Genomic DNA, 26,934 nt, shown 5'->3' with positions numbered 1-26,934 from the left:
ACAAGTGGACACAATGAGGCTGGTGGAAACCCATAATAGGGCCTTCTCAACAGCGGCCCCGCAGCAGCGAAACTTCATCCCTTCTGAGATTCAGCAGGCTTCCTCTGAACTTTCAGTAACACACTGAAACACTGTACAGAAGGGAAAGGGAAAGGTAAAGGGACCCCTGACCATTAGGTCCAGTCACGGACGACTCTGGGGTTGCGGCGCTCATCTCGCTTTATTGGCTGAGGGAGCCGGCGTACAGCTTCCAGGTCATGTGGCCAGCATGACTAAGCCGCTTCTGGCGAACCAGAGCAGCGCACGGAAACGCCGTTTACCTTCCCGCCAGAGTGGTACCTATTGATCTACTTGCACTTTGACGTGCTTTCGAACTGCTAGGTTGGCAGGAGCAGGGACTGAGCAACGGGAGCTCACCCCATCGCGGGGATGCGAACCGCCGACCTTCTGATCGGCAAGTCCTAGGCTCTGTGGTTGAACCCACAGCACCACCCGTGTCCCTACAGAAGTGAAAGCCCCTTGATAATTTGGGTTATGGGCTTTCATTACAGTCCTGGAATTTTCAGGGCGGTTGGAGACTATGAATTCCTACTCCTGTGACTGTTTTCTAATTCTGAATTATAAATTGTTGTAACCTGTCCTGGGATCTGCTGGTAATAAATTTAATAATAACAGATCATAAATCAGGGCTGGTATATTGGGGTCGGGTGGAGTTCATTGTTATAGGTGTTGGCACAGTCATGAAATGGACATTTTGTATGCTTTATGTGGTATCCTGTATAGGTTTTTAAAATCCTGTTTTATATATTGTAAACTGCTTTGTGATACCTTTTCTCAAAAAGTGGATCATGGGTTATATTCAACTGGTTTTTACTCAGAGCAGGCCCACTGAAATTAGTGGTCATGGCTAACTATGGACCATTAATTTCAGGGGTCTACCCTGAGCAAAAGTTAGTTGAATGCAGCCCTGCAAGCCCAATCAATCAATCAATCAATCAATCAATTCAAGAGCCTATCAGGGCCAAGGATTTCCTGCAAAATGGCAGGGGAAGGTGGGCTGAGTTCAGCAGGAGCTCAGCTTCCAGACTGGCCCAGTTGCTTGAAGTATCTGCTTCCACACCGACAGTCCTGAGTTCTAATTCTGCAGCACCCAGTCAGGAGGGCTGGAAACTTACTTTGTGAAAAGAGGACTGCAAGAAACCTGAGCCTTTGTGGGGTGCAAATCAGGTTTTGAGTTGATGTGTCCAGTGACAACGGTGACGTAGCGTGGGTTGCCAGCTACGGGCCACGTGGAGGGTGGAGTGGGAGCGAGGGAAACGGAAAGGGTAGGCATGTGCATTCAACTGCCTAATGGCATCTGCGTCACCCAGGAGATCGCAGCCCCAGAGGTGGCTTCACTTTTTCCTTGCTTGACCTCAGCAGGTTTCTAGACAGCCTTCTCCAGCCTGGAGCCCTGTAGTTTTGGACGACAACTTCCATCACACAACCTGTGTTGGCTGGGGCTGACAGGGGTTGTGGTCCAAAACATCTGGAGGGCAGCTGGCTGGGGAGAGCTGCTCTAGAACTGAAAGAGAAAGAGAGACAGAAATCAGTAAGGGCTCCCAAAGCAAACTCTGCTTCCCAGCCTTGCTAGACCTCCCGTATTCTGCCGCCAGACTTATTGGTTATTCACCCGTCCCGCTGGGCTTCTTCCCTCCCACCCAGGCCACAAACGCCCCCACCCGTGTGCCTTTGTCTTCGTGCCCAGTTGCCTGATGACCCCCATCTCAGCTTGCAACTTGGCCGGCAGCACTTGAGAAATCAGGCAATCCCAGTGGGAAGCCTTGAGCCCTGGCCGTCCGCAGGCTTCTTGCCACACAGCATAGCAAAACCGTTTGCATCCCACACACCCTGGGCCTGAGAAACGCTGAGAAAGAGGGAGAGGGAGAGGGAGAGGGAGAGGGAGAGGGAGAGAGAGAGAGAGAGAGAGAGAGAGAGAGAGAGAATATGAAAGTGCCTGTTTCCTCTGCCTGCCAAGAGCAGCGTTCAGGGACTGGCAAACCTCGCCATTACACAACAAACATCAGAAGCAGGGCAGGGGAGCGCCGGGGTCCAGGCGTTTGCCAGCTAATATCAACATAAAGGGAAGGCTCCTGGCAGGGGAGAAGCCGGTTTTGGACAGGGAGGTTCAGAAGGGAGCTGATCTACCGGCAGCTTTCCTTTACATCCTAACGCGGATTTTGGCAATTTCAATTTTCAAGTGTGCACAGAGCGAGGAGCCGGGTGGGGGGAGGTTTGATTGATGGTGGAAAAGCCGTTTTGTTTCTACCCAACGTATAATTAAACCTGTCAGATGGAACTCAGAGACGGAGGATGTTATTGAGGTAAATAGCTGAGAAATAGACAAAAAAAAATTGATGAGGTTGCTTGATGAATAAAGAACAGCCGCCGTGACCATGCCAGGGGCCCGTTGTTTTGCTGACCTGCAGATAGCTGCCCCCGCCAAAAAATAATCTTAGAAGGGCTGGAGAGGAATACCTTCCCACCCTCTGCCCAAGCAAAACAAGACTAATGCGAAGGAGACGTGCATTACTGTAGGAAAGGGCAGTCTCTAAATCACTGAGCATTGTTTCACTAGTGCAGGACAGAATACCAAGGTGGATATCCTGCGGATATCGTATGCCTTGGCTCCACCCAACAAAGCCAAGAGCCAGGATCAGGGGGAGAGCTAGCCTCTGCCAGGTCTGAACCTTGCCTCGTACCTTGGCCAGGGGAAAGGAGTGAAATGGCAAAGGAGCAAAGCTAACCTAACAGGAACAGGAGAATGACTCACAACCGTGGGAGCAAAAGTTGTGATTCCTGCACTGTGGGTCCCTTCCAACCATGCACTTCTATGTAAACAGGCGGAGCAGGAAAAGGAAGCGACCAGCATGTCTGATGCAATCCTGGGGGGCCTGGAGACAGAATGCTAATCCACTCCTGTCCCCCTGACTCCTGCTCACACGAAACAGAACAGGCTGCATAGCATGCAAAGCCAAGTCCACTACATGCTCCTCAGCAGCTGACGCCCGAGGCAGACGTTTCACTCTGCCTAATGGGGGGACCAGCCCTGCCGGCCACTGGGGTCTATTGCAGTCCTTAGAGCAAGAGCCTTACATTCATGGGCTTCTCAATGCGCCGTCGCAGAGCGCGCATCCAGTGCACCAGGCCCGAGTAATGGCACATGTGTGGCGGCAGGAAAGGGGTCCGCTTGCTCAACTCCTTGTTGACCAGGGAGAGCTCTCTGTTGAATAGCATGAAGATGTCAACCGTCTTCTTGTCGAAGGTGCGCTTAATGGCCTGGGACAGAGAAAAGAGGTCTGATGGGATGCCCTTCCCACAATGAGAAGCCACCGACCCTCGCCCCGCTGGAATGAACCACCTTCCGAGGTCCTCCTGAAACTCCCAAGCATTTCCTTGGCACAGGCCTCCCTCCACGAAGCTCTGGAGATGCTGGTCATATTGGGAGCCAGCAGCCAACCGGCCTAACCGTTGGCTCCTATTGTACCAGCTAGGTCACAGAATAATAATAATAATAATAATAATAATATATTATTTATACCCCACCAATCTGGCTGGGCTTCCCCAGCCACTCTGGGCGGCTTCCAAAAGAATATTAAAATACTGTGATACATCAAACATTAAAAGCTTCCCTAAACAAGGCTGCCTTCAGATGTCTTCTAAAAGTCTGGTAGTTGTTGTTCTCTTTGACATCTAGTGGGAGGGCGTTCCACAAGGAGGGCGACACTGCCAAGAAGGCCCTCTGCCTGGTTCCCTGTAACTTGGCTTCTCGCAGTGAGGGAACCCCCAGAAGGCCCTCGGTGCTGGACCTCAGTGTCCGGGCAGAACGATGGGGGTGGAGATGCTCCTTCATGTATACTGGGCCTTTGAGGCCGTTTAGGGCTTTAAAGGTCAGCACCAACACTTTGAATTGTGCTCGGAAACGTACTGGGAGCCAATGTAGGTCTTTCAAGACCGGTGTTATATGGTCTCGGCGGCCGCTCCCAGTCACCAGTCTGGCTGCTGCATTCTGGATTAGTTGTAGTTTCCGGGTCACCTTCAAAGGTAGCCCCATGTAGAGCGCATTGCAGTAGTCCAAGCGGGAGATAACCAGAGCATGCACCACTCTGGCGAGGCAGTCCGCGGGCAGATAGGGTCTCAGCCTACGTACCAGATGGAGCTGGTACACAGCTGCCCTGGACACGGATTTAACCTGTGCCTCCATGGACAGCTGTGAGTCCAAAATGACTCCCAGGCTGCGCACCTGGTCCTTCAGGGGCACAGTTGCCCCATTCAGGACCAGAAGGCTGAACTCTGTCCAAGGTGATACCTGCTCAAGCTCTACTTTCATGCCACAGAGATGTTTAAGCCCACTGTGAGCAAAGAGGCCCACACTCAGAGTTGCTTGTAAGGAAAGCCAGGATCAGACCAAAGGAGGCCCAACGCGTCCAGCATCCCGCTTTCACAGGGGGCAACTAGATGCCCCGAAGGGAAACCCACAAGCAGGAATGAGCTCAGTAGGCGCCTCCCCACTTGAGCTCCCCAACAACTGGTGTTCAGAGGTGTGCCACCTCCCCCACTGGAGGCCGCCATGGCTAGTAGCCATTGCTAGTCTTATCCCATTGATAGCTCGATGCTCCCTTCCTCCTTCCAGCTCCACAGAGCTCAGCCCTGCCTCAGATTCAATTGGAGGGCCCGTCGCTAGCAGTACCTCTCGCGATGACAAGTGATGGAAGATGTCCTGGATCTCCACACCACGCTCCACGTCCTTCACCGTCTCAAAGGCGGAGGTGATCAGGTTTTGGGTCATCACCTCCAGGTCCTTGATGCCAGCACGGAAGCTGATGCCCCCAGGGATTCAGAGAGAGAAGGGAGAGGACGTTGGAAGGAGAAGGTAGAGTGCAGTGCCCTGACTGGGAGCAGCAGGCTCTCTCTGCCTCAGGAGATGCTGTGCTTGCCTCCCCAGCATCCTCTGCTCCCTCCCTCTTTCTGTATACTGAATGAAGGACCCAAGGGAAGACTTGTCTCCTGCCAGCCCTCCCAGCTCAAGGGCAGCCAGGGGGATCTCTCACCGGTTGAAGTCCTCATGCCAAGAGGTGTTCTTCACATCCAGGATTCCTCCCTTCACATTGCGGAGCTGGCCGAGGTACTTGTTGAAGGTCTCCTCGATCTCCAGCAGGCTCCTGGTCATCTGGGGCCCACGCTGGCCAAAGAAGCAGGGCAGCGGGGTCTGCTTGCCGTCTTCCCAGCGCGCAAAGTGCTGCTGGCTCTCGCAGACCTATTGGGCAGACATACAATCCCTAACCCAAAGGTACCGCTCCTCACGGACATTTCTCTGCCCTCCAGGGGAAGGCTAAAGCCTGTGGAGATCCCCAGTCAGGCAACCTGATGTTTTGGGCAGATCGCAAATCACATGGGCCTAGCGTGCCCTGCAAAAGACCCAGCCCAGTTATCAAAGCCGCATGCACCCACAGATCTTTCCAAATGGGGAGAGCAACAGGGGACACATCAGAGAAGGAATGAATTTCTGAGACCAGAACTTCTGCTGTGACATGCCACGTACCTCCAGGAGGTCCTTGCAACGCTGGACAAAGGCATCAACCTGGGCAAAGATGCTAGTCTGGTCCAGTACCCAGCCCTTCCCAGAAAGCCTGCGTGAGGAGTCGCATAGTTAGGAGAACAGACAGCTTTTGTCATGTTTGGGGGCAAGGGATCCTTTTCCCCACCCAGCCTAAGGGACTGCCCATACAAGTAGGGGGCATACAGGGGTCAGAAACAGGATGAGGGTGCATCCAGTGACCATATAGATCCGGGGGGGGGGGGGACACACACAAAAAGCAATAGAACCTTTCCCAAGACAGAGTCCAAGCACATTGGGAAAGAACACAGAAGCTGAAAGATAGCCAGCCTGTCACCCCCTGTTTGTCTTTCTCTCTCCCCCGCCCCTTCCCACCCACCCCCGCAGGCAAGAGGGTTCTGGAGAAATCATCTAATCAAAGAGCTCTGGGAACATATGAGATCCTCGCCCCAGGAGCACGGCTTGAGTGCCTAATCCAGGCCTGGCCGTGCCTGTCTTGCATCAGAGCCGCTCGCATGTTAAATGTCTTTATATCTTTTGCGATATTGATCCAGCCCCACTAATTTGAATTTGAAGCAGACAAGTAACACTTAGACTTAATTGTCAAGGACCAGGCACCCACTTAAGCCTGACATCCCTAATCATAATGATAGATTATGTTGCATTATTTCTGAAGTGCAGCCAGGAGAATCGGGGAACAGGAGAGACAGCCAGGGCCAGAACGGAAGCTGGAGAAGCCAGGGATCAGCTGACCCGGGGATCCGGGTGAGGGGCAAGCAGGGGGCCTTGCTAAGCCGCCCCGCACGGCTCTCCTCTCGCTGCAACTCAAACAATATCCACCCGACAGAGACGGAGCAGGCTGGTTCTCCACAGGTCCAGACGACCGGCAGGGAAGCAGCCACTGAAGGCTAGGCGAGAGCAGCCTAGGCAGCCTGTGCGGCTGCTTGGAGAAGATGGGGGCCATTGCAGAAGGAAATAACAGACACAGTCAATAAGAGAATGCTGGATCCACGAAGCTCAACATCCTCACAGTGGCCAGCCAGATGCAAGCTACTCTCCCCTCTTGCGCTTTCTAGCGACTGGCATTCAGAAGCATCACTGACAAAAGAGCACAGCCATTTTGACTAGGAGCCACCGAAAGCCCGCACCTCCATGAACTTGTTGAATCCTCTTTTAAAGGATTGGGGGCTATGACTGCCTCCTGCGGGATCAAATGGGGGTGGGGACAGTACGGAATTGTTTAAAGGAAGAGCTGAAAATGGCTTGGGAAGGGCCCTGTGGCGTGCACACACATTGCTTTTCTCCAACTGTCGTAGCCTCGGGTCCAATTTTTTGGGCAACAGTACACGAAACCTTCCGACCCACTGAACGCTGGTGTATACAGGGGTGAGTGCAAGAAGCTGGTCTCATTTGCAAACTGCTTTCAGCTCTGCCTATTGTCAAGGGAATCTGCCTTTTCCTGAGTCTGACCACTGGTTCATCTAGCTCAGAATCATCTACACAGCTCTCCAGGGTTTCAGACAGTTAAGCTCTCCAAGTCCTAACTGGAGCTGTCTGGGATTCAACCTAGGACCAAAGCAGGTGCTATAAGCCCTGGGACATGGGCCTTCCCTTTCTTTCGTGGCTCCTCAGCTCCATGGTGCGGAAAGGCAGCAGAGAACTGCTTCCTTGCCAGGCAGGGGACCCTGCCCAACCTCAGCTCTTCCCAGGCCTCCTGTCCCTAGAACAGACACAAGCCAATGCTAGGAGGTCATCTGACACAGCAGGAAGACCAATAGAGCCAGAGAATGGAGGAAATCGGCTGAGGGTATCATTCAGGCAAGAAGGAGGGCAATGGGCCTCGAATGCAGCACGACTGAAAGCGGTCCATGAGGCACAGGACTTCCGGGGGAGGAACTTGGCGGACTGAACACCTTCCGTCAGCAGGTTGCTGGTGGAGATTATTACATGGTGACTGATGAGAACCAGGCATACATTTGGCTATCAAATTCACTCTAGAGATAAGAGTGAACAGGAGATTAACCTCTGGTGCTCTGAAAAAGCTGTGTTCTACGTCGAGAGACCAAGAAGCTGTCAGTTCCTGGGAACATGGACAGGGTTAAATGACTTATGAGCGGAGGAATAAACATCTTGCACAAAGCCACATAACAGCCCTAATGGGCATAGGGTCTGCAAAACCCTCCCTTTCTCTAATTATATCTGAGATGGTTATAATTTATGACTGAGAGAGGGTTCTCTGTCTGCCGGTGGAAATTTACATCTGGTGGGCAAGCTACTTTCTGAGTTTAAAAAGAGTCAATCATTAAACCACTGAAGGCAGAAGAAAAAGCATGCTGAAATTGTTTGAGCCAAGGAAGTTTTAAATGATCAAGGGAGTGTTAAGAACTTTTATTTTATTTTTAATTCTCTGTTTTCAGAACCAAAGTGTTGCCTTGAAATCAAAAGTAACATTGCCACTCCATGCCTCCTTTGTGGGAAAGCAATGTGTTTTGAAAAGAGATAATGTTGTGAAGAATTTAAGGTGGAGACAGGAGATGTAATGAGACAGAATTGCTAGTAAGATAAAGGACATTCGGTCTTGCAAATACACCGTTGGACATTCCAGTGACCAATGGCATCCTTCAGCAAATGTTCCAGGTCAGCAGCCTGACACGGGATAAAGCAGTCCATCTGTTCCCAGGCCAACACCCACTGCCAGCCCGAGGCCTCTTACTTGTTGTGCATATAAGCAGCGTGCTGGTAGCTGTCCTTCCAAGAGGACATGCATGAGATGCAGCCATGGAGAGTCCGCCGGGTAGAGTTGATGTAGCCCTCAAAGAGCCGGTCCAGGGAGATGTCTTTGCAGCACATCTGGATAATTTTGTTGCTCATCTAGGGAGAAGTCAGGAGAGGCCACTTCAGCACCACCTCCGAGTTAATCCTTAGGATCATGAACATCTAACCTGCGGCTGGACTCCATCACTCGTCGGCTCCAGACCACATGACCAATGGTCAGGAATGATAATTGTAGTCCAACAACAACAATTGGAAAGTCACAGATTAGCTACTACTGTTTTAAAGGTAAAGGGACCCCTGACCATTAGGTCCAGTCGTGGCCGACTCTGGGGTTGCGGCGCTCATCTCGCTTTATTGGCTGAGGGAGCCGGTGTACAGCTTCCAGGTCATGTGGCCAGCATGACTAAGCTGCTTCTGGCGAACCAGAGCAGCGCAAGGAAATGCCGTTTACCTTCCCGCCAGAGTGGTACCTATTTATCTACTTGCACTGGCGTGCTTTTGAACTGTTAGGTTGGCAGGAGCAGGGACCGAGCAACGGGAGCTCACCCCGTTGCGGGGATTTGAACCACTGACCTTCTGATCAGCAAGCCCAAGAGGCTCTGTGGTTTAACTCACAGCACCACCCGCGTCCCTGCCACTGTTTTAGACAAACCTTAAAAAACAACTGATATTGCCCAATGTTCCCATATGGCAATTTCCCCCTCATATATGTTACCAAGCCTGCCCATGTCCCTTATCATATGTTACACGCTAACTTGTGTGTCTACACATGACAACACAGAGATATGTTTTTGGAGATCTTTTATCCAGAGTAATTTGATTTTATTTAAAAGCATTTATATTTCAAATATCTCTTGAAGAGTCATGGAATATTTCTGGAAGTTGCACTGCACCCCAGGTACCGTATTTTTCGCTCCATTGGACGCACCGGACCATAGGACGCACTGGACCATAGGAGGGGGAAAACAGGAAAAAAAAATTTTTTTCTTGTTCTCCCCCTCTAAAACAAGGTGCGTTCAAGGTACATTCACCAGAGCTGGTGGGGCTGGCGGTGGGGCGAAGCGCTGCTTTCCCCCACGCCAGCCTCAAAGATACCTGAAGCCTTTGGAGCGCAGCGCCCCGCTGCCCTGCAGAGGTTTGCGCGCAGCCGTCCCCATGCTAGAGCAGCGAGACGGAGCCCTCCGCCTTGCTGTTCTGGCTTGGGAACAGCTTTGCTAGCTTCTGCAGGACAGCGAGGTACCCCGCTGCCCTGGAGAGGTTTGCGCGCAGCCATCCCCCAGCTAGAGCAGCGAGACGGAGCCCTCCGCCTTGCTGTTCTGGCTTGGGAACAGCTTTGCTAGCTTCTGCAGGACAGCGAGGTGAAGGCACCCCGCTGCCCTGCAGAGGTTTGCGCGCAGCCGTCCCCAAGCTAGAGCAGCAAGACGCTCCGCAGTGCTCCGTCTTCCTGTTCTGGCTTTGGGCTTAGCGGCGCAGCCTGCATTCGCTCTATAGGACGCACACACATTTCCCCTTAATTTTTGGAGGGGAAAATGTGCGTCCTATAGAACGAAAAATACGGTAATTACTTCAGTTACTTGGGGGTTGGGGAAGGTAATAAGCAGAACCGGGTTTGAAAGAAGAGATGTTCATCATTACCAACACCAGAATGGCATTAAGGAATAAAACGGAAGATAGGCTTATAGGCAAAATTGTACAAGGCTTAACCATCCTACTCTTGCCTGGACCAATAGCATATGCTTAGCTTGCTTCTAGGCTAGAGACAGGCAGACAAGCCGCCTGAAGGGGAGAGCTTGGTTAGACATACCAGGGAAGCTCAGATGCAAAGGATTTGGGCCACACAAGAGCAAAAAGATAGTGAGGTTTGGGATATGGAGAAGAATGGATGGAACAAAACTTTTATGACCACCAGTTCCAAGGCGAGGAGAAGGAGAGACGGCGAAGGGTCAGAGCAGCTGGGCATAAATTCCTGTGTGGCTTAGCCTCCCTCAGAAGCCCAGACAGACTTTTGCTATCTATAAACATTTATGCTGTTATTTTATGCCGAATTTTACAACTTGCTTTGGACGTCATTTGTACTAGTACAGGGGTCTGCAACCTTTAAGACAAAAAGAGCCACTTGGACCCGTTTCCGAAGGAAAAAAAACTGGGAGCCGCAAAACTCGTCATTATAAAAATAACTTTTTTGTCACTTTTTATTATTATTTCTTTGTTTGACCCCTCAGAATTACTCCTCCTCATAGAAATAAACGTTAAATTAACAAGTTACCTTTGTGTGTGTGTGTGTGTGTGTGTTCTTCACTCCCCTTCAAAACAGTGACCAGCGTACATGCCCCCTTTCAACGCAGTGACCAGTGTACATGCCCCTTACAATGTAACGGGCAGGCGGGAAGGTGACGTCAGGACGGTGCGTTACTAACGCACGCACCGCCCCCATGCGACGTCACAGCCAGTACAGCGCCTGCCACAGTGGGGAGTGTCAGAGCGCACAATGCGCCTCCTCCCCTCGCTAGTATCCTCCCCGCAGCCGCGGCAAAGGTGTAAAAGAGCCACATGCGGCTCCGGAGCCACGGGTTGCAGACCCCTGTACTAGTAAAACCTGTTTAGAAGGAAGGAAATGGTCTAGGTTCGAAGAGAGAAGTGCAGTCCTCACCTTTCTGAACAGGGCTGTGATTCTCTCTCGGGTGTTGTAGTATGGGGAGTTGACCCACACAATTCGGACGAGGCTGATGAGGTGAGGCAACTTTTCAGGGATGTTTTGGGGGCGAAGGGTGGATAGCTCCTGGAACGGTTCTTTCAGGATGGAGAGGAATCGGAGGTTTGACTGGGCCTGCTCTGATCCATCCTGCAAAGCAACCACAGAGCAATAAGCAAGGACTGAAGCAGGATCCGTGCCCCCACAGACACGGCTCAACCTCCTCCTGAACCCTTCCCATGAAGGAGAGGCAGACTGGAGGAAGGGCTTGGTGTGGAAGAAACTGAAACCCCCTTTCCTGAGACAATTCTCTCGCTGCCCTACCCAACCTGCACCCACCTGGATCTGTTTGGCAAGCCGCTGGAAAGGGGTCACGTAGGAAGACTTGGAAAAGGCCAGAATGGTTTCGATGTGCTTCACGCCCTGTTGGCAGAGCTGCTTGCTGATTTCGGAGAGGTCTGTACAGCGGTTCCTCCAGAACTCGATCTCTTCCAGCGGGCCTGAGCTCTCTCTGCTCTCCACAGCCTCTTGTGCCCTCAGAACCTCCTTGATCTGCCGGGTCCAGTGAATCATGGATGCTGGAACAACAGCAGCAACAGCAAATAAAAATAAAATAAAATCAGATGGCCCCCAGGTCTGCCAAGCTTCAGGAATCAACTCACAGTGTAAGCTCTGGGGCTTTTCACCCCTGTATATATATATGCTTTGCCTCAGCACAAAAGGCCCTGGCCAGTTTTTATAGTAACATGCCTTGCCTGCCATGTGTGAAGACGGAGAGTGGAACCTAACCCAAAGTTGCTCAGTGAATCTGTGGGGCAGCCACACATGCCTCACCTGACGCTCAGCACGGAAAAAACCACCAGACCGGTGAACAGGCAGCTAACAGCTTAACATTAAGGCACGGTTTGAGTTGCCTATGGATCAATGCAGTACACAGTTAGAAAAGAGAGCAGATCACAGGTTAAGAGTCTCTGGACATGTGCATAAGAACTGGTGCTTCACAAACGCCTAAAACACTTTAATCGCTGCTGTGCTTGAGCAGGAGTGGATATGTGGAGGGACCTCATGGAGCGTCTGCTAGAGAGAGAGAGAAGATCTGTCTCCACTCTGGAAAGCAGAAAAAGAATTCTGGGATATATCATGCTATGGCTTCACTGCACAGAGTCCCCTGGGTGGAGAATATACTCTTATACAAAGAGACAGGGTGAGTCACACAGAAATCAGGCATGTTCCTTGAGATCCCTCCAAGAGTACCTGACGCCATTTGCCTTCATTCTGTGTGAACACACACTGTTTTGAGCCATGGCGGCGCTGTCGGGGCTTTGATGTTTTTCGAACCCCACCGCTCTCCTCCTGTACATCAGAAAGGAGAGGGAAACGCGGCAAATTCTTTGTCCCAGCCCTTCTGCACACGAGGCTCTGACACTTGCCTAAATGCGCCGCCATCCCTGCTCTTTAATATGGGACTTTGGCTGCTGCGCCTGGGCTCGTGCAGAAATTACCTTCTACTTTGCGGTCTGTTGTCTGATAGATCCCAAATGCATCGTGTCCAAGTGCATTCTGGGGGAGAGCTAAGAGGAGGGGGCCCTGCAGGTCTGAATCATAAAAGGGGCTCCCCTGGCTGCGGAAAGAGGGGGGAACAACACTTCCAGGTGCACGAGAACCCCCGGAAGAGGAAACTGCCAAAAGGAGCCGCAGGGCCTCAGTTGTGGGGAGAGTTTGTGGCATCTGAAGCTCACCAAGTTTGCTGCTTTCCCCCCGCTCTTGGAATGGAAGAGGCTAATAGCTAGAGAGCAGCCATCTAGGAAGAGTTAGTATCGCAGCGTGGAAGCTGCAGTCTCTGTGCCAAATTACAGGGGTAAGACAATCACACAGCCCAGGGATTAGAATAGCCAAGTATCTCTAAGTGCTTGATAACAGCTGAGGTTTTAGTCACACAAGAGACGACCCCAAGGTAGCCAATTGGATGCTTAACCCAAGCATGCATTGCCATGCAAAATATCCAGCCATGGGAAGATTTTAATGCGCGCGGCGAACATTGCAGGCTGGGCGCTGCCAACCGCACAGGCCTCTCATTATGGGACAATCATGTGAATTTCAAATCCTCCATCTGTCTATGGCAGTGGGGGATTTCTTCATAATGCTGTTAAACTTTGAAAAGGGGCACGCTCCACTTTTATGCTTTGAATTTTTTTTCCCTATACTCGAATTCAGAGATAAAACAAGGCACAAGATGAACGGGTCGTCTCCCTTTGTGCTTTGCGAGTGTGTCTGTGTTTTAAAAGCTACAAAATCGAGGAGAGATAAGAACGTTCTGGAGTCTATTCCCCCCACATGCCCAAATGAGCTTGGGCCATACTGTAATGCTGCGGCGTTCAATCCAAAAAACGGGTCAATTAATGCCTGTTGTTACTAAAAGGCCTTTTTATTTTCCTTTGTTGCAAAAAGCCAACGGTAATGGCAATTTATGCAACGCCACAAGCGAGGCAGAGCGAACAAGGAGCCGCCTCTCCTGGACGCCAGAAGAAAGCCGAAGGCAGCAACAGCAAGGAAACGCAAGCCGCTTCACCCGTGTTGGGGCAGGAGAGGCCTGCAGGAGGCCATGTGTATATCCAGGCAGTGGGGAACTGCAGCCAGGCCCAGATCCCTCAAGGGATGGTGCTCTTATGACAATATATCCCCAACCTGTTCCTTCCAGATGTCTTGGACTACAGTTCCCATCAGCCACAGTCAGCTATGGCTGATGGGAGTTGGAGTCCAAAACCCCTGGAGGGGCAGATAGGGGCAGGCTGCTGTCCAACACTAAAAATATACAGTGGTACCTCTGGATACAAACGGGATCCACTCTGGAGCCCCATTTGCATCATGAAGTGTCTGCATGTCTGCGGATTGCAATTCCCCGCTTCTGCGCATGATGTCATTTTGACCATCTGCGCATGCGCGAGTGGCAAAACCCAGAAGTAACACGTTCCGTTACTTCCAGGTTGCCACAGAGCACAACCCGAAAATGCTCAGCCTGAAGCAACTTCAACCCGAGGTATGACTGTACATCTGTGGCATTTATTTTTATGCACATGTTAGGTACTGAGTTGAATAGGATCCAAACTGCAGCAGTCTGATTGGTCCTAGAACAATAGGATCCAAAATGCAGCACTCTGATTGGTCCTAGAACAATAGGATTCAGAATGCAGCAGTCTGATTGGTCCTAGAACAATGCAGCAGTATGATTGGTTGGCAGGAACCACCCAATCCTGCTCCAGATAGAAGTGAATCCACAACCTGATTGGCTTACAGTAGAATTCCGGAATTAGCCAATCATGTGCAGCCCATTGTGTAAATAATGTATATAAAGCAGATACTGTGAGGGGACTTTCATTCATTCCTCCTCACCACTATGAGCTGAATAAAGAGCATGAAACCACTTTGCGACTCTGAGTATATTTCAGCACACAAGAACATTTTGTGGGCCCACACCTTCAGAACAGGATGTCTGACATGTCCCTCACACAGTACAGCGGCTGAGGGGGCAGGCCATGCCCAGCAGGCTCCCCCATGGGCTTCCTCTGCCATTTGCATACGGAAGAAAAGGACCGAACAACCCCTGGCGAGGCACACCTTTGCCAGGCTCTGCTTTATTATTCCTAATAGAGACACACGCGCTGCATAATTCAGTCAACATCTTTTCCCCTTGTCCGTAGCGAGATGTTCAATTGAATTTGCGCAGGGCGGAACAAACAAGCCGCTGCGCCAGATCTGACTGGCGATTTCTCTCGCCGGCGCTTCAGCCTTTCTTTTCTTTTCTGCCTGCGGGGCAGTAACAGAACCAGCAGCCCCTGGGAGACAAAGGGGACGAGACGCGGCTGGGGCAATGGGATGGCAGGACGGGCCCAGAGAGACAAGCCGCACAAGATGGCGGGGGGCCTGCCTCTTCAAACACAGGAGGCTCAGTTCAAAGCACAAAAGGAAGGTCCATATGGGGGTGCCGTGCGCCCCCACCCCCCAGAGACTTTTCTCCCTGCAACGCGTGCCCCTGAGGTAATTTCTCCTTCAACTTGGCTCCAAAACTAGAAGTATTGGAGGAGAACAGCTGAGGGAGAAATCACCTCAGGGGACCACTGCGTCGGGAAAGCAGGGGGGGCAGTTGTGATGCCCCCCACCTGTCGTATGGCCACAAGTGGCAGCTCGGCCAGTGCCTTTTCCGCATTTAAGGCCTGCTCTGGTTCAGTTCTCAAGCCTCTCTTGGGCTCTGCAAGCCCCGGTTTCACTTCAAAGGGGAACTCTGGGAGTGTGGGGAAGAAAGTGCCCCCCAACCCAAGAATGTCACTCAAAAAGCACTAAGAGAGGTTACAAGAAGTTCCTGAGCAAAGGGGTGGAGAGGAGAGAGAGAGAAATATATATATATTGGGTTTTTCTCTCCTCTCTGCCCTGAGGCAGATGAATAGGCAGGTCGTGCCCTTTCCCTTAAGGCGCAGAGAGGGACCCTGGCAAGATAAGGAAAACAAAGGACAGAACAGGCATCTCAAAGCGTCCGTACCCTGAAGGCTCAGGACGGGTAATGTGCCCATTAAAAACAGCAGTAAAATAAAACCAAGTACTGTGCATTTTTAAGACCCAGAATAGCAAAGGTGTCCCTTGCTGCTTTCCAGGGGCTGTGCTCTGGCAAAACAATGTCCAGGGATGCCTCCCCTTGTGTCCCTTCGAATGCTAGGATAAAGAAAATGGGTGCTCTGGGCTGAGCAGCAGGGACAAATGGAGGGCATAAACCATTTATATTTCGGAGAGCAGCTCTTTGAAATATGCAGGATGCCAACTGGGGCAGGTTCAGGAGCAGTGGCCAGACCTGGGACGAAGAGATCCCATGAAGGAATAAGCTGTGTCACAGCTAGCTGCCTTACATTGAGTCCAACCATCAGTCCACCTTGCTCAACGTTGCCACTTCTGCCAAAAAGCACAAGCTCCATTCTGCTCATCGTGAAACATGACAGCTAAGGGTTGATGATATTTGCTCTTCCACACTTACTGTGATATTATTATTTTTTAGAGGTCCACACGCGCAGATTCAGAAATTGCCCATAATGGGGTAAGAAAAGGTAAAGGACCCCTGGACGGTTAAGTCCAGTCAAAGGCGACTATGGGGTTGCGGCGCTCATATCGCTTTCAGGCCGAGGGAGCCGGTGTTTGCCCACAGACAGCTTTCCGGGTCATGTGGCCAGCAGGACTAAATGCTTCTGGCGCAACGGAACACTGTGGCGGAAGCCAGAGTGCACAGAAACGCCGTTTACCTTCCTGCCGCAGTGGTCCCTATTTATCTACTTGTACTGGTGTGCTTTCAAACTGCTGGGTTGGCAGGAGCTGGGACGGAGCAACGGGAGCTCACCCCATTGTGCAGATTTGAACCGCCAATCTTCCGATTGGCAAACCCAAGAGGCTCAGTGGTTTAGACCACAGCGCCACCTGCGGAAATGTTAGTGGAGGGTGGTGTTGTCCTTGAAGGGAGGGGCCAGTAAATGGAAAGATTCAATCGAGGCCATCCCACTGGTGTGGATGTGAAACCGCAGCACAGCTATGGAAAGTGAAAGCCTTCAATAATAATAATAATAATAATAATAATAATAATATAATTTATTATTTGTACCCCACCCATCTGGCTGGCTTTCCCCAGCCACTCTGGGCGGCTTCCACAAAGACCAAAAATACACTAAAATGTCACACATTAAAAACTTCCCTGCACAGGGCTGCCTTAAGATGTCTTTTGAATGTCAGGTAGTTGTTTATCTCTTTGACATCTGATGGGAGGGCGTTCCACAGGGCAGGCACCACCACCGAGAAGGCCCTCTGCCTGGTTCCCTGTAGCTTTGCTTCTCGCAGGGAGGGAACCGCCAGAAGGCCCTCGGAGCTGGACCTCAGTGTCTGGGCAGAACGATGGGGGTGGAGATGCTCCTTCAGGTATACTGGGCCGAGGCCGTTTAGGGCTTTAAAGGTCAACACCAACACTTCAACTGCGTGAATGTGGACACAGAACAAATCAGATCTTGGAGCCCTGTCTGTGAGATATCATCCCTGTCTGGAAGCACCCTTAGTGGTGAAAGCAGTGGGATCCACGTACCTCGAGAACCAAACCACACACGATTCTGATTTTGTGATGAAGGGGCCAAAGTTCCTCTCCCTCCCTCCCACCCCACATTCTTATTCTCGAGATTTTTGGTGTGTGCACATTTCCCCTCAGCGTCACCGCCACCAGCCCTCTTCCCCCAAAATAATAACAAAAGCAGGATTTTTAATAGACCCGAGGAGAAAAGGTGCTGGAGAGAAGGGTGAAGAATGATTCACCCCCACTAGCATCTTATACATCAGCCGCCCGCCTGTCACAAGGCAGCCTTCGGGGGGGGAAGGGGGGCGGTGCTGGGAGGAGGGAAACTGGTATGACACATAATACATGAGGTTTATAAAATTGCGCATGATGTGCAGAAAGTGAGGAAAAGTGGAACTTTCGTAGGGTCACCCTATGAAACAGTTCAGTGGAAGATTCAGAAAAGACGAAAGAAAGGTCCTTCTTCCCACAGGGACATAATTTACTTCTGGAACTCACTGCCACAAGATTTCCTGCAGCAGCCGGTGAGTAGATGCCCTCTGAGGTAGATGCCCTTATGAACACTTATGACTCAATAAGGTGCAGGGTTGCCTGTTGGCTTTGATGGCTTTAAAAAGAAGATAGGGGGAAACCATACAGAAGGAGAAAGCTGCCAATGGCTCCCCTTCAAGATGGCCGTGCAGCAGCCTCCAGGATCAGAAAGCCGGTTGCTGATGGTGACAAGAGGAGAGAGCATGGCTGCTGCACTTTGGTCCTACTTTCTGGCTTCGCGTAGGCACTGGGCCTTTGGATCTGGTGCGGCTGCTGAGCTTTTCTGAGGTTTTTATGGGAGGTCTGTTGACAGCTGTAAGTTGTTGGAAGCTAAAAAGAGGGGGGGGAGCTTTGTCCTCCCTGGTCTTTGGGGTACCCTGGAGGGATCTGATTGGCCAGTGAGTGAACAGGATGCCGGACAAGGTGGAGTCTTGGTATGAGATACACCAGGGCTCTGCTTCTGCAGAAAGGAACCACTTAGAATCATAGAATCCTAGAGTTGGAAGAGACCACAAGGGCCATCAAGTCCAACCCCCTGCCAAGCAGGAAACACCATCAGAGCACTCCTGACATATGGTTGTCAAGCCTCTGCTTGAAGACCTCCAAAGTAGGAGACTCCACCACACTCCTTGGCAGAAAATTCCACTGTCGAACAGCTCTTACTGTCAGGAAGTTCTTCCTAATGTTTAGGTGGAATCTTCTTTCTTGTCGTTTGGATCCATTGCTCCGTGTCCGCTTCTCTGGAGCAGCAGAAAACAACCTTTCTCCCTCCTCTATGTGACATCCTTTTATATATTTGAACATGGCTATCATATCACCCCTTAACCTCCTCTTCTCCAGGCTAAACATGCCCAGCTCCCTTAGCCGTTCCTCATAAGGCATCGTTTCCAGGCCTTTGACCATTTTGGTTGCCCTCACTTAGTGCGAACAGAATTATAACATAAACCACAAGATCCGCCATGGTGAGTTTATGAATTGGTTGGCCAGTCTGCTTAAATTCCAGCTCTCTTGAGCAGGCATAGGCAAACTTGGCCCTCCAGATGTTTGGGGACTACAACTCCCATGATCCCTAGCTAACAGGACCAATGGTCAAGGAAGATGGGAATTGTAGTCCCAAAACATCTGGAGGGCCGAGTTTGCCTATGCCTGCTCTTGAGAGTTCCTCATTCTCTCCCCAAATTATCAGCACTTGCTCCTCAATGGACTGCTCCACCATTCCAGAGAACAGAATATTATTTGTTATCTTGGTTGTATTATTATTTAATAACCTCAAGGGGAATTGGTGAAGCACACAGGTGTTGCTGCATCTCCCGGATTACGGTGTCTCCTTCGCACCTACCAAACCCACAAAGATGAATCACTGTGGTGGCCTATGCTGGGCATGGAGTCGAGGACAGGTTTATGTCTGTTTGAACAGATCAAGTCTCTAGCTCCCATGGGCACAAGAGCAGGAAATGCTTCGTGCTCACTTCAAATCCCACCACATGGACTCCAAAACAGATCTCTAGAAGGATGGTCCTTGGACAGGTGAAAGTCTCCTCAACAAATCGAAGGATCCATGCAGCGCTTGAAGGAAATTTCTGCAGCCCTGCAGCCATTCTCTTCTCTTCCTGACGCATGGCAGCCTGTCTGCTCCCAGGCCTCCTAGTCATTCTCTCTCTCCCAGCCTGCACATCTCCCCCAGATCTTGCCAGCACAGATGGAAAAATGAATGCTCTAATAAGGAATGCTCTAAAAATGCAGAAAAAGTGTGTGTTTGTGTGTGGGTCATCCCGGTGCCATTGTTTTCTCCATTTGCACATTGTGTTCTGTGCGTGGTGCAGAATTTAGATGGGAGGTGGGGTGGGGGAGTAGAGAGGAGAGGAGCAATTTCACCAACGAGGCAACCCGTGAAGGTAGGATGGAGGGCTAGGGAGAGGCCTAACCTGCCCCTGCCTTCTATTTCCTGACAGAAAACGCCTGCAGCAGAACTAATAACCCCACAAAGGGGCCCTGCAGACGTTCCCAGCCTGACAAACCCGTTTTCTGTGATTGGGAATGATGGATGCAGCTCATATGCTGCGAGGGGTTAATTCACTTACAGCCCAAGCACTGCTGCTCGGCTGGCAAGCCTCTCGGTCAGACTTCATCCTCCCCATCAGCCGTCTTCCTCTCCTGCTGTTACCACCACTCCCCCCCCCCACCTCCAGGGCCCAAGTCCCCAGAGATCCGCCACTCACTCTCCAGCCGCTGAACCAGGGCTTTGTCCTTCAAGGCCATCTCCGTCTTGATGGTCAGGGACTCGATTGGGATGTAGAGGATGGTGCGGCCCCTCATTTTGGAGCGAGTGTCTACAGAGGGGCAAAGATGGAGAAAGAGTGACAAAGCAGAGAGGCAACGTTCTGGCAAATTGCTGTTTGTGGGGGGTCTTGGATGGAGGGAAAGAAGGAAGGGAAGGGAAGGGAAGGGAAGGGAGGGAGGGAGGGAGGGAGGGAGGGAGGGAGGGAGGAAGGAAGGAAGGAAGGAAGGAAGGAAGGAAGGAAGGAAGGAAGGAAGGAAGGGTTCTCTCATAAGACACAGAACAGGAAACATGGTTTATGGTTCCTCAGCAGGGCGCCAACAGTCATCGGATTTGACATACAGTGGTACCTCGGGTTAAGAACTTAATTCGTTCCAGAGGTCTGTTCTTAACCTAAAACTGTTCTTAACCTGAAGCACCACTTTAGCTAATGGGGCCTCCCGCTGCCACCACGCCGCCGGAGCACGATTTCTGTTCTCATCCTGAAGCAAAGTTCTTAACCCGAGGTACTATTTCTGGGTTAGCGGAGTCTGCAACCTGAAGCGTATGTAACGTGAAGCGTATGTAAACCGAGGTACCACTGTACCTGCTACCGCGCAGCCCTCTCCCTTGACCCAATGTCCCAAGCTGTGTGGGAAAGCAAAACCTCATGGGAGTAATTTATGCAGGTGGCATGTTTAAGCAAATGCGCTCAGCTTCCCTAATGCCTTCCATAAAAATAAGAAATGCAGGGATACATTCCGACATGCACATGTTTAAGGGTGACCGGGGGAAAGACCAAGGCACCAAGAAACTCTGTGAGTACAAAGACACTACCAGGCGTGGCCAAACTTGGCCCTCCAGCTGTTTTGAGACTACAATTCCCATCATCCCTGACCACTGATCATGTTAGCTAGGGATGATGGGAGTTGCAGTCCTAAAACATCTGGAGGGCCAAGTTTGGCCATGCCTGCACTAAGCATACTGGCAGCCGTCTGATGTGTAAACCTAGGCAAAAGGCTGGTTGTTTTCTGTCGGTCAGGTAGCCAGCCGGTAACCCAGGAATGGCCCAAGACATTCTGACACCTGAGGCGAGCCTCAAAATGGTGCCCCACCCCACCCTGGCCAGGGATGAAATGGTGAGTGGAGATCTACGTCAAGATCAAGGGGGGGGGGGGGAATAGTGATCTACGTGGGTAGGAGGAGTCCAGCGGCACGAGATGGATGTAGAGGTGGCATGGATGGGGGAGCTACTGAGGAGACAGCAGATGTGGCCTCCAAGCAGCGCGCCACAGTCGTCACTGCCGGCAATGAATTTCTTGGAGAATAGGATGGCCTTCTATAACCACTAGCTGTGATGTCACATCAACATTCCTCCTGCTCAAAGGAAAGGTGTCAGCAATAGAATATTGAGAAAGGGTGCAACTTCTGGGGGAAACAACCTCTCATGGCCTAAGAACAGGATGGGTAATGAAATATCAGCAGGAAGAGCTCTGAGGCTGAGAAACTGTGGGCCAGGCAGCAATGATGATGCGCATTAGGGAGTGTGAGGTGTACTGAATTTCGCAGATTGATCTGAACTGTCATATAATTTTAGAGTTGGAAGCCACCCAATGGTCATCTAGTCCAATGCAGGAATCGCAGCTAAAGATCCCTGGCAGCTGGGCATCCAACCTCTGTTTAAAAACCTCCAATGAAGGAGACTCTGACACCCATCCCACTGCTGAATGGCAATTACCACCATGCTCAGTTGGAATCTCCTTTCTTGATCTGGCAAATCTTTAGAGGGAAGTCTTAGTTAGAACTCAGTAAAATGGCAAGCCCAGCCCTACATAAAAGTCAGATCCAGGAAGGGAGGAGAGCAGGGAGTCCTACCTGTGAGAGAGGTCATAAAGTGATAAATTTCTGAGAAAAACTCGTTCTTTATGCTTTCGGGCCAGGTTGACTTGCGAAAGAGCTGGGGGAGATACACGGCGTTGAGATTGCGGATCAAGGAATCTATGTAGGGCTTCCGGACAGTGCCAAACTGGACGACCTCGTGGAAGTTCTCTTCTGTAATCTCTGCGTTCTCTTGGCGGATGAAGTAAGTGAGCTGCTTCTGCTCCTGCGGGGACAATGCTGAGTTAGAGACGGCAGGATCCTCAGCAGAAACTTATCCTAGAGACCTCCAGCTCTGGGAACAGAGCTTCTAAACTGCCCTGAGTCTAGTTTACACATACCGTATTTTTCGCTCTATAAGACGCACTTTTCCCCCTCCAAAAATGAAGGGGAAATGTGTGTGCGTCCTATGGAGCGAATGCAGGCTTCAGGCAGCTATCCACAAGCCTTCTGAGCGCGGCGGGAGTTCCTGCAGCCTGAAGCCCAGGGAAGCGAATAGCAGCCTGCAGCCCAGGGAGCGCAGCGCCAACTCCCGCTGCGCTCCCCGGGCTTCAGGCAGTTATCCGCAAGACTTCGGGCTCCAAAGGCTTGCGGATAGCAGCCTGTTCTGGGGACTAGGGTCAGGGGAAGCTCGGGCTCCCCCCGTCCCCAGCCCCGCAAGCCCTGGGAGCAGCAGCGAGCTTGCGCACAATCTTGCTGCCATTCCTGGACCTGTTCTGGGGGCTGGGGTCGCGGCTGGGGGGGGAATATTTTTTTTCTCCCCCCCAAAAAAAAACTAGGTGTGCCCTATGGTCCGGTGCGCCCTTTGGAGCAAAAAAATACGGTATTTTCAGTGCCCAGGACTAGACCATTGGAGCTGATTGATGCCAGAGTGTCTGCTACAGCCCCATAAAACTGCCACATCCGTCCACAGCACAGGTGCCTGCCGCAGAGACTTGTTCCACAGAGCAGGCAAAATGCCTCCCGAGAATAAATTGGGAGTAGGCAGAGGTTGAGTGGCAGGTTGTCACAAACAAACATGCAACCTTTTGCTTTTAATTAAGAACTGGATTCCCCACTACTTTTGGGAAACATGAGCCTGGGGATCCGGGGTAATTTAATCTGAGATACAGAACAGCAAAGAGACCAACCTTCAGAAGAAGAAAGGCTGAAACAAAGGTAGCCACCTTACGCCCTATGCAGGCAAACACCCTGTGGGCAAGGGATTAAAAAACTCCTGATACAATCTGGCCAGTTGGAAACCTGCTAATGAAGTATCAAAGGCTGGAAAGGCCCCACTTATTTAGAGGACCAGGAAAATTCAGGATCAGTGGCTATTACTAGATGGGGCCTCCTGGTTCAAAGGCAGTATATCACTGAATACTAGGTGCCGAAGGCAAAGAAGAGGGGAAGAGGGCCAAACTCTGCTAGTGGGCTTCCTGGAAGCATGAGGTTGCCGCCAGGCTAGATGGATGAGATTCAGCCACAGGGCAGGTGCTCTTATGCTTTTGCACTGCGGGGAAAATGGCAAACCTTCCCACAGTGTTACCCCTACCAAAGACACAGAGGAGCCTCTCAGGTGGTCCGCGACAGACTGAGCCAAACCAACCTGGAATGGCATGACCGGCTCCACTTTCAAGCCGGCAAAGTCGTCAATGTAGAAGACAAGCATCTGCTGGGTGGGGTCCTTCAGAAACTGATCCATGGCGGCCTTGTGGTCCTCTGTCCACATCTCATCTCTGAGGCCAGACAAGGCGATCCGGCTTTCAATGCAGGGTTTCTGAGTGAAAAGGGAAAGAGGCCAAGCTCAAGCAAAGGGAGGCAGAGCGTGTGCATCCGACAGGACGAGCCGTTTGCAGAGACCGCGTTGGATTGCACCGTCTTCCCCCCATCCCACGTGTTGAGGAGCCGGACTGGGAACCATGCAAGCCCAGAGCATGGCCTGCTATTCCAGGGCATCAGACTGAGTCTAAGGTGTGAACGGCCACACGAGATGACACGAGTTCATGGAGGCTGAGGCTGTAGACTCCTCCAGTTTAAAAGCAGCCTGCCTCTGAATAGGAACAAGCTAGACGGCATGCAAAAATCGGTGCATGCAATTGTTGTGTCTGATTCTTGTTCTTTAAATAGCAAGTGTTGGAGTGGTGGGGGGGGGGTTGCTGATCAGAACAACACCACGCAGGGAGGGCGGGGACTCATTCCCTTCCACATCCCAAGAACAGCAGCCACTTTGGGGGCAATTTTCATCAGGACTGTGGGATGCAGGGGGTGGGGTAATGGTGAAAAAACATTTCCCCTCCTGGCATGGTCCTGATCATCCTGCCCTACAGGCTCCTATTTAGGTAACAAAAAAATCAGGCACACATTTCCCATACCATTCAGTTTGGCTCCCCCAGCCCTGCAAGATGCGGGGACAAGCCTCGCCCCCAAACCTGTCACTTTCCGCAGTTCAAACCCCCCACCCGACCCCACCCCGACGCAAATGAATCGTGCGAGTCACCAGCGGGGCCTGCCTCGTGAAAACTGGGAGTCCAAGACTCACAATCTTCTTCCGCCTCCCCTTGTTCAGCCAAACCCCCACCGGGGCACTCAAAGAGGGAGAGAGAAGAGGGCTAATTTGTTAAGATGATTGCAAGACAGTCACTCCAGAGAGCTTCCGCAGATCATGGCGCTCAGTCATTAAGGCAACACAGTTCCAGGCGAAGGAAAAGGTAAATGGGGGGGGAGGGGAGGGGGAGAAAATTAAGGGTAGGAGCAGCGCAGACTGAAAAAGAAGGAAATGGGGAGTTGGGCAGTAGCCACTCTTTGGTCCTGGAGGGAGAGAAAAAGTGTATGTATTTTTTTCAAAACGCATTAAGACTTCTTTTTCTCATTCCCAAGAGCTTCTCAAAGAAAAACCTGGGAAATCAGGATCAAATTAGCATAACATCTGGCATGGAGGCATACAGCCAGATGTTCCTAGCCCAAATGTGACAACATTGTGGAACGTTCCATGCAGGCACCCGCCCGCTCTCTGGTCTCCCGTTCAGGGCGTCTGTGTCGGAGGAAGGATTTGGGCCTCGCAACAGCCGGACGTCACCTGAGTCAGAAAGGCAACACTTCCCTCCTGGAAAGGCATCCTCTCCCTTTGGCATTGACAGCTAGCCAAGTGCAGAAGGGAGTCACATGCAGGGCCAGGAAACTTTGGCACCTGCAGCCTTGGAGAGGGGCAGAAGTCGCCCAGCCAAGGGGGTCTTTCTGCTGGACTGAGACACTGCTTCCGTGACAGGGGGCAGCAACTGCTTGTCAAGGAACACATCTGAGTTTGGGATAGAGAAACAAGAGGCAGACAGAGAGAAAAGCACCTGATCCATGACTCTTAAACGCTGAGGGCAAAGAGACCTGGAGGTTCAGTCGTTCCCACCACCTGTTTCAGCCTGCACAGACTTCAGCTGCGCAGGAGTAGTTTAAAGTTTTCAAGGGCGACAAGCAGGGACGCGGACTTATAAAAAATATTGGGGGGGCCCGGGAAAGCTCGTGAAATGTAAATAAGCTCATGAATATGCAAATGAGCTCATGAATATGCAAATAAAGTGACGCCGCCCCCTCGTGAGCGAATAGGGGAGAGCGTGCTGCGCCTATTAATCAGCTCCGGAACAGCTGATATGCGGGAAACGTGGGGCTAGCCGGAGAAGAGAGGGCGAGCCCCCTCCGCTCCGGCCCTAAACCGCTGAAACCGCCAGGAGGAAGGAAATTCCCCCCGGCAGTGCCTTGCCAGTGGCGGTGGTGCTGCGAAGCAGCGAGGCAGGAGCCCCCGCCCCCGGGGATTCCCTAATCTCGCGGGGGACGGCCGGGGCTCTCCGACTAGGGCGCACGGCTGGCTGGCTGGCTGGCGAGGGAGCAGGTGGGGAGGAGGCGGGGGACGGCGGCGGCGCTCTGCTGGAAGGACGCCCGAGATTATTGGGGGGGCTGAGCCCCCCCAAAATTTTTTTTGAGGGGGCTCGAGCCCCCTCAGGCCCCATGGAGTCGGCGCCTATGGCGACAAGAGAATCAAAAAGACTGGATCTCCCTCTCACACACACAAGCACAGTCCTTCAAAAGTGGGTCCAGCTGGGAGCTTCTGGCCACCCTTCCTTTTCCCCCTGCCATGTGAGATCGTCCCTGTGGCAAGGTCACACACACGCCCGGCTTCCCAACTTACCAAATCCGCCTCTTCCTCCACAGGGCTGGGAGGGATAGCCAACTCCTCCTGGCTCTCTTCCTCCGTCTCGTACAAGGATACCGAAGTAACATCTCCTAAGAGGAAGGCAAAAGGCAGAGAAGCAGAAATCAGAAGTGCACCCAAGGACTGTGGCATCTTTGGGGCAGACATGGTGCCAGGAGCTCTCCTACTTACAGGACCGCCTCTCCCGGTATCTCCCACGGAGGACCTTAAGGTCCATAAACAGCAACACCCTAGAGGTCCCGGGCCCTAAGGAAGTTAGATTAGCCTCAACCAGAGCCAGGGCCTTTTCAACACTGGCTCTGACTTGGTGGAACGCTCTGCCTCATGAGACCAGGGCCCTGCGGGATCTGATTTCTTTCCGCAGGGCCTGCAAGACAGAGTTGTTCTGCCTGGCCTTGGAATCAATTTGATTCCCTCCCCCTCTTTCTTTTTCCTTTCTTCTCCTGTGATGAGGCTGCATTTTAGTGTTTTAATGTTGTATTTTAATCTTGTTTTTTAAGTTGTATTTCAATCTACTTGTTTTTATTATTGGTTGTTAGACGCCCTGAGCCCAGTCTTGGCTGGGAGGGCGAGGCATAAATAAAATTTATTATTATTATTAAAGCTGGCACAGCAGAAGGGATCTACGGGTCTACACACCTTTCCGACACACTCCTCCCTCTCACAGGCCTTGCTTGTACCAGGCAATTAGTTGAGGGCAACTCCTGTTGAATCTCAGAGTCTGAGGGTTCAAGGAGACCACCTAATGCAGAACACACACTTGCCCCCTCTTGAGGAAGGGTCACCCACCCCAGCCCCACACAAACCCACCCGGCCAACCCAAACAGTCATCAGCACAGCTCTGTAGAAAGACACTCACTCAGGAAGTTTAGTAGGGAAGTTTTAGGAGTCCAGGAAGATGGTGGGTTCATCAAGAGATCTGAGAACTCAA

At 51.6% G+C, this 26,934-nt stretch overlaps 1 protein-coding gene and 1 long non-coding RNA gene across 2 annotated transcripts in view; one reads left to right on the top strand and one right to left on the bottom strand.

Annotated features, from left to right (window-relative positions):
* The window catches only part of LOC309518156, a 350,853-nt gene that overhangs the window by 84,703 nt on the left and 239,216 nt on the right, over positions 1–26,934 (top strand). The gene's annotated exons all lie outside the window — the stretch shown is intronic.
* DNAH2 (dynein axonemal heavy chain 2) overlaps positions 1–26,934 on the bottom strand; it is a 146,876-nt gene that overhangs the window by 99,501 nt on the left and 20,441 nt on the right. The window contains exons 3-13 of the mRNA XM_082197458.1: positions 25,980–26,074; positions 23,409–23,579; positions 21,818–22,046; positions 19,905–20,015; positions 11,403–11,641; positions 11,022–11,213; positions 8,310–8,467; positions 5,582–5,669; positions 5,091–5,296; positions 4,730–4,859; positions 3,136–3,318 (exon numbers count right to left, since the gene is read on the bottom strand). Of these exons, the coding sequence (XP_082053584.1) occupies positions 3,136–3,318; positions 4,730–4,859; positions 5,091–5,296; positions 5,582–5,669; positions 8,310–8,467; positions 11,022–11,213; positions 11,403–11,641; positions 19,905–20,015; positions 21,818–22,046; positions 23,409–23,579; positions 25,980–26,074 (1,802 nt within the window). The remainder of the gene's footprint in view (positions 1–3,135; positions 3,319–4,729; positions 4,860–5,090; positions 5,297–5,581; positions 5,670–8,309; positions 8,468–11,021; positions 11,214–11,402; positions 11,642–19,904; positions 20,016–21,817; positions 22,047–23,408; positions 23,580–25,979; positions 26,075–26,934) is intronic.

Source organism: Podarcis vaucheri (genome assembly GCF_965113315.1).
Source record: "Podarcis vaucheri genome assembly, chromosome: 13".
Taxonomy (NCBI): domain Eukaryota; kingdom Metazoa; phylum Chordata; class Lepidosauria; order Squamata; family Lacertidae; genus Podarcis; species Podarcis vaucheri.
Note: the sequence above shows the minus strand (reverse complement) of the source record. Positions and strands in the feature narration are given on the sequence as shown.